Below are 13,458 nucleotides of genomic sequence, written 5' to 3'. Positions count from 1 at the left end.
CGTGTTAGACAAATCTTGATTAATAATGTCACGTATTTATCATGTAAGTTGTAATCCAACTTTAAATCAGTTTGATTCATTTTGTTTAAATGACAGATTAATAATAAGCAGTAATGCACAGATGCAATAATCCTCACACATTTCTTTACTGTAATATGATATATTTATATTTATGTAACATAATATATTAGAATTATATTAAAAGTTTTACTATCCACCCTTTGGGATACTGTATAAGATCATTTGCCTCTCCACATAAAGAATGATGAAGTGACATCTCACATGCATGTAGGTCATGGTGGGATTGACTTGTTTGAGAAAACATGTAGAATCACAGCTTTTTACACAAACAACATGCTTTTTTTAGTTATATGTTGTTACTCATTCCTTGTTACTCGAGTACTCATTCTTGTGTATGCAGCCTTAATTTCTAGGAATGCAAGCTCATTGTGAGAGGATCTGTGGTCCGATCCACTTCACATGTAATAAGTCACTCAAACGTGTACGGGACAGGCAATCAATCTATCAAGTTAATATATTTTCTCATGTTCTTGGCTTGTTTCCTCATTATGCTAATTGAGTTGAAATTAGCTAAGGTGCTGCACAGCTATCAAGCAGCTTAAGTTTTATCAGATGACAGAGTAAGCACCTCTGATCCTATTAGTGGCAAAGCAGCTAACGGTTAGAGGTCCTGTGTCAGCTTAGGAAAAAAAGGGGGATGGTGAGAGAAAGAGGCAGAACAGAAAGAGAGAGTGTAATAGGAGAAAAAAAATCTTATTCTATAACTCTGTAACTTCAGTAGCATATTGTCCATGTGCCAGAATTACGTTTTCTCTTTTGTTTAAACAAAAACAGATATAGTTTCTCTTTTGGTGTTAAATAAGATTCATGTAAGAATCATGTGCTAGGGATATGTTAGCCAACTTGTTAAGGTGTTTGATGACCAATTAGAAGGTCGTTAGTTTAAATCCCAGGTCCACCAAGCTGCCACTGCTGGCACCCGAGCAAGGCCGTCAAAGTTCAATTGCTCAGTTGTATTAAAAAAAAATCCATGTTTGTTTCTTGCCATGGTTGACCTCTCTGGTGTGTGGGTCAGTTGAGAGGCAGAAAGAGAACAGCAACGAGAACAGCATGTTGGGGTTAAACCAGCTTCCTGAACACTTCATCCGATTTCCTTAAATCCATTAAGAATGATCTTCCTGGGGAGACACTGACATGCTTTGGCAAGTAATTGTCTGATTAGATACCTCACCTGCCAATCATGCCCTTCTCCTCCCACCACAGACACCAGAACTCCTATTACATTCATATTATTTGGCCTTTTCAAGGTTGAAATGCAGTTTTAAAAGTGCATTGCATGTGGTTAACAGAAAGGAATCATGTGCAGGAAATTCATAAACTTGTATTTCTTGTACATTCATGTCTGCTTTGAAAAGCAGTCTGAACTTACCTGGCCTTCTCACCATTGCCTGCAGATCATCAGGACTGATCTCAGATCAGTGGCTGAATCTCAGGACATCACTGAACCATTACATAAGATGAAGACATATTGCTGACCTACTACAGGTTATTCTGGGTCAGCCATAAACACACATCTTTACCATCTCATTTATCACTTCATGATGACTTCCTTCTTCCTACGCCTTCTGTGTAGTGGATTACAGTTTAGCCGGGGAGGATTAGGCCCAAATCAGTAGGAAAATATGAAGATCAAGCCAAGAGGCTCTGCTCTAATCTCTCTTTCTTGTAACACAAGGGCCCAGTTCTGCGTTCCCTTTTACATGCAGTTGTGTTTGCATTTAAACAATACAACCTCAAGTTATTTACAACTGTAATTATATGCAGATGTATAGTAGTAGTAGCTTAAAAGGGGTTAGGCATCAGTTGTATTATTAAACTGTAAAAAAAAGCACTGAAATACAAGCAGTCAAATATTGTAAAGATGAGTTCAGTTCTTTAAACCTCAATCAAACATGTTCAATTTCAAAATATCAAAATATTAAAATTTCAAAACATATAAAGTACATTATATTACCAACCAAAAAAAGGTGGTGGTGGGGGGGGAAACGTTCTTATATCAAAAAAAAGGGCCCTCTCCCTTGTTAATAAGAGTTACTAAGACAAAAAGGCAAGTTTTTCCTCATGTTAGTAAACATAAGGATACAACTTTAACTTTAAGTGCTAACAGTCATTCCATTCACTTAAAATAAGAATAGTTAGTACACCACAGTGCACGTTTTAACACTATGGAGAAAATGTTTAAATTAAATTGATTTTAATTATTTGGTTTAAATGATTATTATTAGCACAAGCAGTGTATTGGACATTGTGTGTGTGTCATGGTGGAAAGTCTTGTGAGAAGACACTTCCACCAAATCACAGCAATTTCTGTGAAATGCCAATGATTACATCCGATGATCTCTTACTAAGTGCCTTTTACATTTTCTGATATGTTTAAAATGTTCTAGCAACTCTTTTCATTATTGCTTTAAGGAGGGCACATTGCCCTTTTTGAGGCTTAAAAGAGACACATAAGAAATCTGGTATTGTTTCATGTAATTGTTGTCCTATATTTCTGATGGGTAAATTTAATAAAGCAATTTTATTATTTAATAAAGCCATTTTATTATTGTTGTTTACTACTATCATTATTGCATTTTAGCCCTGAACCAAACAGTTGCTCCAGTGATAGTTTGACTTTTTTGGAATAATGCTCGAGGACCAATTGAGTTTTGTTTGTTCCTTGAATCCTTTGTATTGTATTTTTAGATTGTGTTTTTCATTTGTTTTTGGCTAGTGGTTGAAATTGCATCACATTAATAGCTCTACGATTGGAATGTATTTTACCTCTCATATAAGTCGCTTTGGGTAATGGCATCTGCCAAATGAAAAGGAAAGAGCTGTAATAATCATATGAGCTGATAATGGCTTGGTGTCTGGTAAAAAAAAAAAAAAAACATGTTCAATGATGCATAGGTGCAACCTGATGTTGTTATTCTAAGGTTCTGCATGGACAAACCTTAGTGAGTGTAATTCCTTTTTTACATCAGCAATAACATTCCAGATTTGTTGTGTTAAGCTGAGCATATTCCAAGACAATTACAACAGGAAACATGCAGATACTCTAGATCTTGAATTTTAATCCCCAGAAGAGTCTCTATCTCCTCCTACTTTTCCGCTGTTTACATTTATCCTCTGAAGACAGAAAGGCAAATGAATGAGTGAAATTCTGTCACCCAATGAGTCTTTTGATTTGTAGATAGACAGATTCTTCTCCACAAATTTCTCAAAGTTTTGCTGATGAGTTCATATTCTTTCCATATATCCACAGTCCATAGCAACCTTTTGAGTGCCTTTTCAGGTCTGCCAGCTTTCAAAGCATATATAAGAGCTTAATTCTTCCTTTGCTTTACAATCTGTGTCCTCACTTATGTATATTTCACATCCATTGGGAAATTCTGTTTTGAAATAAAGTGTTTAATAAATAAAAATAAATTATAAAGTGAAATATTGAGTAAATTCTGTGTCAAAACTTGGTGAAAAGGCTTACAGTAGGAGCGTTTTTGTGTCCAGTACAATATATTGTAATTATTTGTGAAAAAAATGTCTGGTCTTCTCAGAAGAAAGCAGATGTTTGAATGGTGAAAATTATTTTAGGACTCTGTGGCAGACTCATGTTTGTTCAACTCAGCCTGTAGACGCTCTTTAAGCTTATGGAATGTTGGTCTCATTTTGGGGTCTTTCTCCCAGCAGAGCCTCATGATGGCATATATGTCGGATGGACAGTTTTCCGGTGACTCCATACGATATCCCTCTTCCACCTGCTCCTTCACCTCCTTCAGAGACTACAGGGAAGAACAGAAATGTATTTAAATTTATTAATGTATTGTTCATATAGATTCAGAACCAATCAGGTCAACTGAACTTCTTGTCCACATGAGCTCATTGTAAGAATTGGTATAAATTAATAAATAAATTGGTAAAAATTTATATTTTTACTCATTACAATTTTCAAGCAGAGCAAGGATCACGGAAAGCTATGCGGCACTTTGGTTAAGTTTAAATTAAATGACTGCAAAATTATTGGGAGAAGTGTGGGTGCCAGGACTGGGACATAATACTACAAATCCAACAAACACAAACCTATCAATAAACTCACCATCTTGGGGTAGGGCTGTCTGCCAAAGGAGAATGTTTCCCATAGAAGCACACCGTAACTCCAAACGTCTGATTTTGTAGAGAATTTCTAAAAAAAAATACAAAACAACAAACAAACAAAAAATCCCCCACTGTAAACCAGAGCTTCTAGCAACAAATCACAATTTTACAGCAAACCGTATTATACCGTATTACTTCAGTGTGTATTACTTTTTTCATCCACAGTTGCTTATTAATAATGGCTGACATATGTAGTCTACACAGTGTAAATCAGAGAAGCTTCTTAAGAGCCAAAATGTGTCAAAAATCTGGCAACAAGGGACTTACAGAACCTTGACCAATGAGCTACCACTTGCCAATATCATTACAAATCATAAATTCATGAACAGACAAGATTAATTAATCAAGCCCATGAACCATTTTTGGTGGAGCCACCAAATATTGAGTAATTCATGATTTTTATTCAGAACTGTTTCCTAAATTTTCCTACAAATTTTCTCACCTTGTTGTTTAAGGCCTCAGGTGCAGTCCATTTCACAGGTAACTTCGTATTGTCAGTGCTCTGACAGTCACCACTGGCCAGGCCAAAATCACTGACCTTGGCAACATTGTCCTCAGATATGAGGATATTACGTGCAGCTAGGTCCCGGTGTACAAGTTTCTTTGACTCCAGATATTCCATGCCTTTACACACATCTCTGAAAAGAATACATGCTGAGACTTACAACCACACAAAATGTCAGAATTGAAATGATTCAATATGTTATATTCATATTCCTTTGTTCTAATTCTGTAATGAAAAGTTTTTTCTGCAGCCTTCAGCATAAAAGTCAATGCAACAAAATAGTTTTCAGTCAGCTGAACAACTTTGAGAATAAATGACTTATTTGTTGCTTTATAGCAATGTAGAAATTTTTATAGTTAAAATGTGGATGTGATTAAATACGTACAGAGCATATTGCAGGATTTCAACAGTGGTAATAACGGAGCGTCCTCGTGATCGCAGGTAATTCACCAGATTGCCCTACAGGAAACAGTAGCATTACTAAATGATCAATATATACAAAAATACCATTAGCCTTTATTCTTTTACATTTTAAGTTTATAATGATTAAAACTGTTTAAAACTACATTTTGATTTAAATCTTTAATGGACATAAGAATATTAACCAAAAATTAACCAACCTCAAAATGCCAGAACATGCCATACCTTTGCCATAAATTCTGTGACGATGTAAAGGCCATTATGTAGAATCACTCCTAATAACTGTACCAGATTCCTGTGCTGCAGTTTCCTTTGAATTACAGTATATAGGTACATCAACATTAGTGAGATGTATATGCAGTAAATAACAGCATAACTGATGGACAATTTCAGGGACACATGTAGAGAGACACTCACGTCATAACAGAAGTTTCATCCAAGAAAGCTTGAGCAGTGACATCAGATTTTATGTTTTTTACTGCCACCTTCCTGCCCATGTACTCACCCTGAAATACAGCTAAAGATAAAGAAACAAGAGCTGTGAGTGTCTGGTTTATCCAGCAATAAACAGATGTAGTATATGATGGACAGTGAGTTTGAGTCTGAACATATGGGGCTGCTGTAGAGTTTTATTAGTTAGTAGTATTAGTATTTCTCCCTCCTCCTCTATGTTTATCAGTCACAGCAGATGGCAAACACATGAAACCAAACAGGGTAAAAATTGCACTTGTTATTTACTCATTAAATAATTAATATTTGTTTTGCAGTGAAGTTACTAATACTTACTGCCAAAAGATATTAGGCATGAATAAATCTGAAGCTAGATATCTTGTGAAATGCACATGAAAAGTTCACCTGAGCTGAATTTAGAAGACACGGTATGGAATGATTGGCTTCTTGAGTGAAGGCAAAGCAAGCAACCACTGTTCACTTAAGCACAGGGTGCAAACTATGTATGCTGTTTTATGAAAAAAGGAAATATATGCCTCACTACAACTTAAAAAATACACCTCGCAGATCAAACTCTGAATCCATGCTTGCATAGGCACATGGAAAGAAATAATCTGGACATTTAGCGCCATCCGGTGGTGGTGGTAAAAGTAAATTTAGATACAGAAAGAAAAGCTGCAGGAACATAAGAACTAACCTCCAAACTCGCCACTTCCAATATTTTCACCCAAAGTTAGCTTTGAGAGATCTAATAGCCAGCCCGCTGAGAGAAAGAAAGTGAAAGAAAGAGAGAGTCAGAGAGATAGGAGGGAAAAAAAGAGGGAAAAAAAGAGTGGCATTTCAATAAAACCTCTTAGGCTAATTGTAACAAAAGATCAACAAAATGATAGGTTACTTTTGGATAGTTGCAGTGCAGCTGACTTAGTTCCCTCTTTCACTTTAGGTTTCTGGAGTGTGGTAGCAATAATGCCTTTTGTCTTTGAGTAGAACTGAAACAGGACAAAGAAAAACTTTCACACACACATATACATATATTGTCATTGATAATTCATCACCACATTGCGATACTTAAATTCATTCAGGCTCCTGGTATATTTCTAGTAATTTTACAAATGTCATATTAACAGCCTATTTTGTATACAACCATCCCAGTTATTACTTTTTTAGCTCTGACGTTGTAATTTCAAATCATCATGTTATGACCTGAAATCTGTAGTGTATATTGTTCTTCAGTTCCTACTGTAGTTACTGCTTGATAAAATCGATTACTTTTCATTACAATCAGAATTACAATCATCTTTATAATATTAGATAGTTTTCACATCTATCAGCCACAGCTGAAATTATGTATGGAAAAACTGGACAAAATAACCAAATGTATTTTTTTATTATAAAACAGAATTGCTTCCAAGCTCCTCCTCCTCATCTGACATGGGTTTTGCTGCCTGTATGAAATATAGAATGTTTGCAGTTTTCCAAATTAAATTATGCAAAACTCTAAAATAATTCACTGATAGTTGTAGAATGCCTAGTTGCATGACATCTCCATTAGATGTTGATTATCTTGCCAGGCAGTCACTTCCAGAGGAAATCAGCTAGACCACAGGAAATAAACACCAAATGTGCAGCTAAGATTTTAGCTGTCGCTAAATTAAGACTCTAACCAGCTACCAAACTCTGTAAGTGAGGTTATAAACAGCATTCTCGCTCCCTCTGAGTACTCTCACCTCGACCATATCGATGAGGTTGTAAAAGTACTGTGTTTTGTCAATTGTCAGCTTCGATTCCTGGTAGATGACATGGTAATGAAGAACCTCTTCCTTAAAGCTTACGCACAGGACGTAGTCACCTGGGTGCCGAATAGACTCACGCACCAGAAACAATCCGTCTTCCATTGGCTGCAGTGTGTTTACAGCCTCCGGACCTGAGATCTTCCCATGGAACCATCTGAAACATCAAAAGAAAAACAACAAGGGATAAATGATATATCCTGTAGTGTAAAATTATGTCCGAGGGTACTTTGAAGCTTCTCAGTGTTTCAACCAGTTCCATAAATCAGTCATTGGCTAGTAGAACAATAAAAGAGTGCTTTTCTCATTCAGGAAGTATATCAAGTAGAACATCTGTGCATAGATTAAATCATTTCCTGTTAAAAGACCCCTTTAGAAATGCTTTTTACAATATGTGTTTAGTAACAGTATGTCTTTAGACTGAACTGAAACTGTCACCAGATACAACATCCATTTTTAATTTGAAACACTTGAGCAAAGATCATTCAATTATCTAATCAGTCAACCCTGTGGCAGCTACGTAATAAAATCATTCAGATTCAGAATTCAGTTCAATTAATTGACTGTGGTATCTCAATTCTACAGATTTTTACTCCAAACAGTCTATAGAGTTTAGACAGAATGATGCAAAAAACTGTAAAACACCCAGTGAGCAACAATTCTGTGTGCAGAAATGCCTTGTTCATGGGAGAGGTCAGAGGACAATGGAAAAAGTGTGAGCAGACACTGAAACAATCACCCTTCAAACCATGCTGAGCAATGGGTAACAATATCACCACATCCGGGTCTGAAACTATAAGTTGGCCACAGAGCCTGTGATAGAATTAAGCTAGAGTAAAATTCTAAAATCTAGACATCCTAGACACCTCTGTGAGAAATCTCAAAGGTTTAACGTAGAACTCTACAACAGCCCATTCCCTTATCCAAATCGGGATATCCAAGTAGAGCCTTTTCAGAGTCTTACAACCTCTTTAAGGACAACCTTAAGGTGTGTTGTTGTTGCTATTGTTGTTTTAAAATAGAACACAATAAATATCCATTTGAAAAATAGGCATATCTAAAAGTTACTATTACAATAAACAACCTTTGAATTACTTTAAGACCACTCACATGTTCCTCCAACCAGCCATGTGCAACCTGCAGCTTTTCACCTACTAACCACATCACAGCATGAGACAAGACTACACACAACTTATTCTACCTACATACTTCTATAATTAGCATGTCTTAGAACAAGATGAAATAAATATGGTGTAAAGCAATGACAGTAACAAGTCCACCACTCAAATCTCCTCCAGCTTAGCATTGTGTACGCTTAACCCTAACACATTTTTGTACATAAACATTAATAAAAAATAACAGTAAAAAGACCGGAGTGTCTTATGTGGATTTATACGGGGCAAGAAAAGCAGGTTTTCTTAACAATACTGTTACCAGACATAACTTATATGACCTATACAAGTAGCCTATTTATTTGGATTAGATTTGTTATTATTAAGAATAATTCACTATCACTTTCAAAGCAGAGTCTGAACTGCTTATGTGAATTAAGTGGAATGTCAAATTGCTTACTAAGGTACTGTATATCCCAAAATTTAAAACATTGCTACTTACACCAAAACATTGAAATATTTGCAATTAAATATTTGTGACATAACAGATTTACAGTAAATGACAATACAAAAGCATTTGTAGATATTGCTTTTCCAGATATTGTAATATATTCCACTGGATGTTTACTTTTTTTAAAAGAAGTAAGAGAAGTTAGAGGACAAACGCTAAAAGCAGACATTCTAACAAGCCTACTGACTGAAATGTGATCGAAAATGAAACGCAAAATGAAATGAAATGAAAATGTATTCAAAACCATGACACCGAGTTATACAATTTACATACCGTGGCTGTATCATTTTCTTGTTCTGATTTAAATCTGACTTACGGCATGAGGCTGAGACTGGGGTCTACACGCAGGGCCTCACGTTCTCGCATGTTAGAAGCAAAGATCAGACCTTCTTCACCTGTCCTGTTGTGTTTGGCCCTGTAGATGGACTTCCCCTATAAAATAAAAGCACTTTAGTGTTCCTTTTACTGACATTTCAGAGCAGTTTGTGGAATTAAGTCATCCAAGCCTCTGCATCATTATAATTCAGAGTAACCATTTATAAATACTTTTTGAACACACCATTCACGCAGTTCATTAGGCAACAGTTCATTATGAACAAGTCCTTTATGTAAAGATTTTTTTCCTCTTTTTTGATACTAAGTAAACAATCAGCATTAAAAAAAGAGAGTAAAACCCAAAACCTTAAATTGAGAAGTTGTTAATGATGAGCTGAGACGATGAAGTGTTCTATAAATTGTTCATTCATTCATTCATTTTCTACCGCTTATCCGAACTACCTCGGGTCACGGGGAGCCTGTGCCTATCTCAGGCGTCATTGGGCATCAAGGCAGGATACACCCTGGACGGAGTGCCAACCCATCACAGGGCACACACACACTCTCATTCACTCACACACTACAGACAATTTTCCAGAGATGCCAATCAACCTACCGTGCATGTCTTTGGACCGGGGGAGGAAACCGGAGTACCCGGAGGAAACCCCCGAGGCACGGGGAGAACATGCAAACTCCACACACACAAGGCGGAGGCGGGAATCGAACCCCCAACCTTGGAGGTGTGAGTCGAACGTGCTAACCACTAAGCCACCGTGCCTCCCTCTATAAATTGTTGATTTAAGGAAACAATACCGATAAGTAAGTTATCAAAAATTGTGAAATCTGTTCCTAGTACATCAGTTAACACAATTACGATTTTCAGTCAGCTCATTTTCTGTTAGTTGATTTTCAGTACTCTTTTATCTGTAAATTACAAAGTGGCAATTAATGAATATAATGCTAGTCAAATAACAAGCATTTAAAATTAGGATCTCATGTTATTCATCTCCTTTGTGTGTGAAATTTAGTTTACTGTCTTCATAGAAAATGCTTGAGATTTTCAAAATAGAACAAATTAAAAAGCTGGAATCACTTTCTTCTTAAAAACTTAATACTTTTTTTTGATTGGAGGATAATAAGGTTCCATATAAATACTGAATGTTTCACACAAAACAGATTTGAAAAAAACTCCTCAGCTAAGAATATTAAGTTATAAATAAGTAGTGGGGTTCTAGAAACTTCTGGTGCTGGGTATACCAATGTTATTTACATAATTTTCTTACAATGTTTCACTAGAAACTTTTTCCAGAATGCTAGTAACAGCACAGCCATTTCAATTACAGTTACAGTTTAACCTCCTGCTGAACATTAAATGCTCCAGTAACATTCATTATGCACACAGTGACATGGTCCTAGTTCAGATTTCTAATTTTGTTATTTCATTCAAAGATAGATCTGCTGCAGTCCAAAAATCCCGACACAGCAGATTATACATCCTCACATTTTCATGCGTTACAAAGTAGAACTGAAATGGATTTAATTTGGGTTAAATATTATGAATCTGAATAAAAGTTGTGACTTCATAAGTATTCACCACTCTTGTAAATTCGTTCTGGTTCTCAGACAAGGTCAGAGAAAAGTATCTATCAAGATTTCATTATAAAATACAGTATATAACTCTGCTGTCGGTAGGTTGTTAACCATAAGACGTTGAGTAAAAAGGGGATTAGTCAGAGGATGAAATGGGAGGCAAAGGGCATTAGTGCTACAATTCAATTTTAAAATGTGGAAATGCTGTTAAGCTACTGTATGTGCTCTTTTCTACAAGAAAATAAAACCCAAAGACTTACCATTAACAACTCCAAACCTAAAATAGTAAGGATGTCTCCTTTGTGATAGAAGACTTCATTGGGTTTAGGTCTTGTGTGGTCACTTTTGGCGACACACTGTGTACCAGGAGGCCATGTTTTCTGTCAAAACATAAAATCTTTTAGTTTATTTAAAGAAGCCACCTGATAGTGACGTGTGTGTGTGTGTGTGTGTGTGTGTGTGTGTGTGGTTTTACCATAGACATCGCAATATGAAGGAAATGTAACTCAAATGTGAAACTTCACCAGCATTAGATTTCCTGTAAATATAAAAATACAAACAGATGCAAGGCTTTTTACAAAAATAAAAATAAATAGCTAATAAGTACAAAAAAAATCAGTGTAACATGATAACATTAACTTAAACATAAAGCTTTTCACCTCCTTTTTTGAAATAAAATACAACTATGAAGTTAACAAGGCTTTATTTTTAATATAATTTTTTCTCACCAAATTTTAAGTCACCAAACCCTGAGTCATACTTTTTCTAGACAACTGCCCCACCAGTGCCTTTTGTAAACAAGGGATTAGTCTGAGAATTCAACAAAAATATAGAAATAACTGTTACAAGATAAATGGTAGCACAATAAAGATGCTTTCTTTTTCTTTTCTTTAAACGATGTAACCATCATTTACCAGACGCAGGATTCACATTTTCCCCCCAAACTTTTATATACAGTATATGATACACAAAACTTAAAAATCGGTTTTAGAAGACATTGTCCAACATGTGGTGGAACGGTCTAACAGTAGAGATGAAAATTAAAGGACAATTGATAAACACAGGTTTTTTTTTCTAATATACTGTTAATCTTCATCGCTCAAAATTTAAAGGAATATTAGCTGTAGGTTTACCACTGTTCTACTAGCATGTGCTACAAAATAACCAAGGAAAACTTTGGAAAACTGGAAAAACATGAACAGAAAGATTTAGAGCTGTCAAAAAATAGCAGGAAGTGTTGATCTGAATGTCTTCAGCACATCTGCGCCCAGAGAACATCACTAGTTTCTCACACTTCTCTGGTGTGATCTTTTGGTATTAGGCTCTTAATAAGAACATTGCTGCCAAATTTTTTCCAGAGATTTTCAAATCAGGTTTAGATCAGGACATTTCATTATTTCACTGTTTTTAGCTCCAATGAACTGCTTTACTGTGTGATAGATATAAATATAAAGCAACATTTAAATATTCATTTAAATACTGCACTAATGTGTCTAATCCACCTTGAATTATGATTGAAGTTATATAATAATGTTATATTACACCTTCAAATCACGTTCTTTAATAGAACATCATTTCAGTTTTCCTATTTATGTCATTAAAGTATTAGATACCTGTCGAATGCAACTTATCAATTAAAAAAAACAACAACAAAAAAACAAAAAATAAAATAAAAAACCCTTAAACCTAAAATCAAATTCTAGTACATCAAATGAACGCACCCTGTATACAGGTTAAGACTCACCCCACACTGCAGACAACTTACAACTTCATGTCCATGCAGCGTTCAACAGCACACATAGAGGATATGTGGAACCTGAAAGAGTTTAAGTAGTTTTGTGAAATATCTTGCTCGATGTCGTGCTGATCACTTCCTCTTCATTTTCCGACTGTGCCAAAAACAACAGTGTAATACATCACTTATCCGCCAGGGGGGCAGACAGAGAACACAGACTTCTCGATGAACTGGTGTGAAGTGAATGAACAGCTAAAGTTTTTCAGGTCAGTTGCAGACCAACTGATGTTCTTTCACAGCACCAATAAACTGTGTACACCTGATAATTTCAAGGAGAGATGTGTACAAATGTTGGGGAAAGTAAATAAATGAGTGGAATAATATAACGAGTGCTGAAGAAAAAAAAAAGAATAATTTAGCAGGCATCGTTTGGCTCGGCTTTTACAGAAGTGGCACCTTTCATAGAACAGCCGTTACAAATCACTCCAGAGTTCTTCTATCTGATGACTACAAAAAAAACATTTCAATTGTTACGCTGATGGATATGGTCTCTTCTAAAAGAACCCCAGGAAAGTTTAAGGAAGGCCCCATATATCGGGTTATAGCCAGGTGTCCACACTTTTTTGGCCATATAGTGCAAAAATACATTAATAAACAGAGACAAGGTATTGTAATGATGTTTTTTTTTCTTTCCCATAAATCATAAACAGCATCTAACAAATCAATCAAACAAAACTACAAAAGTGACAATTCTGAGAGAGTTTAATGTCATTTTAACAGGACTACAAGAATAACTAAAAAAAAAGAAGTTT

General features: G+C 35.6%; 1 protein-coding gene across 5 annotated transcripts; it reads right to left on the bottom strand.

Annotated features, from left to right (window-relative positions):
- Positions 1–2,258: 2,258 nt before the first annotated feature.
- On the bottom strand, positions 2,259–12,831 carry matk (megakaryocyte-associated tyrosine kinase). 5 transcript variants are annotated; one of them, XR_009649209.1, is made up of 14 exons: positions 12,656–12,831; positions 11,387–11,449; positions 11,172–11,291; positions 9,323–9,438; positions 7,321–7,540; positions 6,489–6,582; positions 6,291–6,356; positions 5,561–5,660; positions 5,369–5,453; positions 5,109–5,182; positions 4,661–4,856; positions 4,160–4,246; positions 3,551–3,845; positions 2,259–3,458 (listed from the first exon to the last, which is right to left on the bottom strand). XR_009649209.1 is itself a non-coding variant. In XM_060882013.1 (14 exons), exons 3-14 carry the CDS (start codon positions 11,393–11,395, stop codon positions 3,654–3,656), a joined length of 1,359 nt encoding a protein of 452 aa, XP_060737996.1. In that variant the 5' UTR covers positions 11,396–11,449; positions 11,640–11,721; positions 12,656–12,831; the 3' UTR covers positions 2,259–3,653. The 5 variants fall into 5 exon arrangements, 4 of the variants coding, with proteins under 4 accessions (XP_060737996.1, XP_060738003.1, XP_060737990.1 ...); XM_060882013.1 differs by adding an exon at positions 11,640–11,721 and having other exon boundaries at positions 2,259–3,845; XM_060882020.1 differs by having other exon boundaries at positions 2,259–3,845; positions 12,633–12,831.
- Between the last annotated feature and the right edge of the window lie 627 nt (positions 12,832–13,458).

This window comes from Tachysurus vachellii, chromosome 1 (assembly GCF_030014155.1).
Source record: "Tachysurus vachellii isolate PV-2020 chromosome 1, HZAU_Pvac_v1, whole genome shotgun sequence".
Taxonomy (NCBI): domain Eukaryota; kingdom Metazoa; phylum Chordata; class Actinopteri; order Siluriformes; family Bagridae; genus Tachysurus; species Tachysurus vachellii.
Note: the sequence above shows the minus strand (reverse complement) of the source record. Positions and strands in the feature narration are given on the sequence as shown.

What these genes read in the sequence shown, in the direction of transcription:
- matk (XM_060882020.1), bottom strand. An exon ending in TGCACTGCAACTATCCAAAA is followed by an intron (nt 6,357 to 6,488) that starts GTAACCTATCAT and finishes TCTTTCTCTCAG; the next exon opens with CGGGCTGGCTATTAGATCTC. An exon ending in GATGAAACTTCTGTTATGAC is followed by an intron (nt 5,454 to 5,560) that starts GTGAGTGTCTCT and finishes TGTAATTCAAAG; the next exon opens with GAAACTGCAGCACAGGAATC.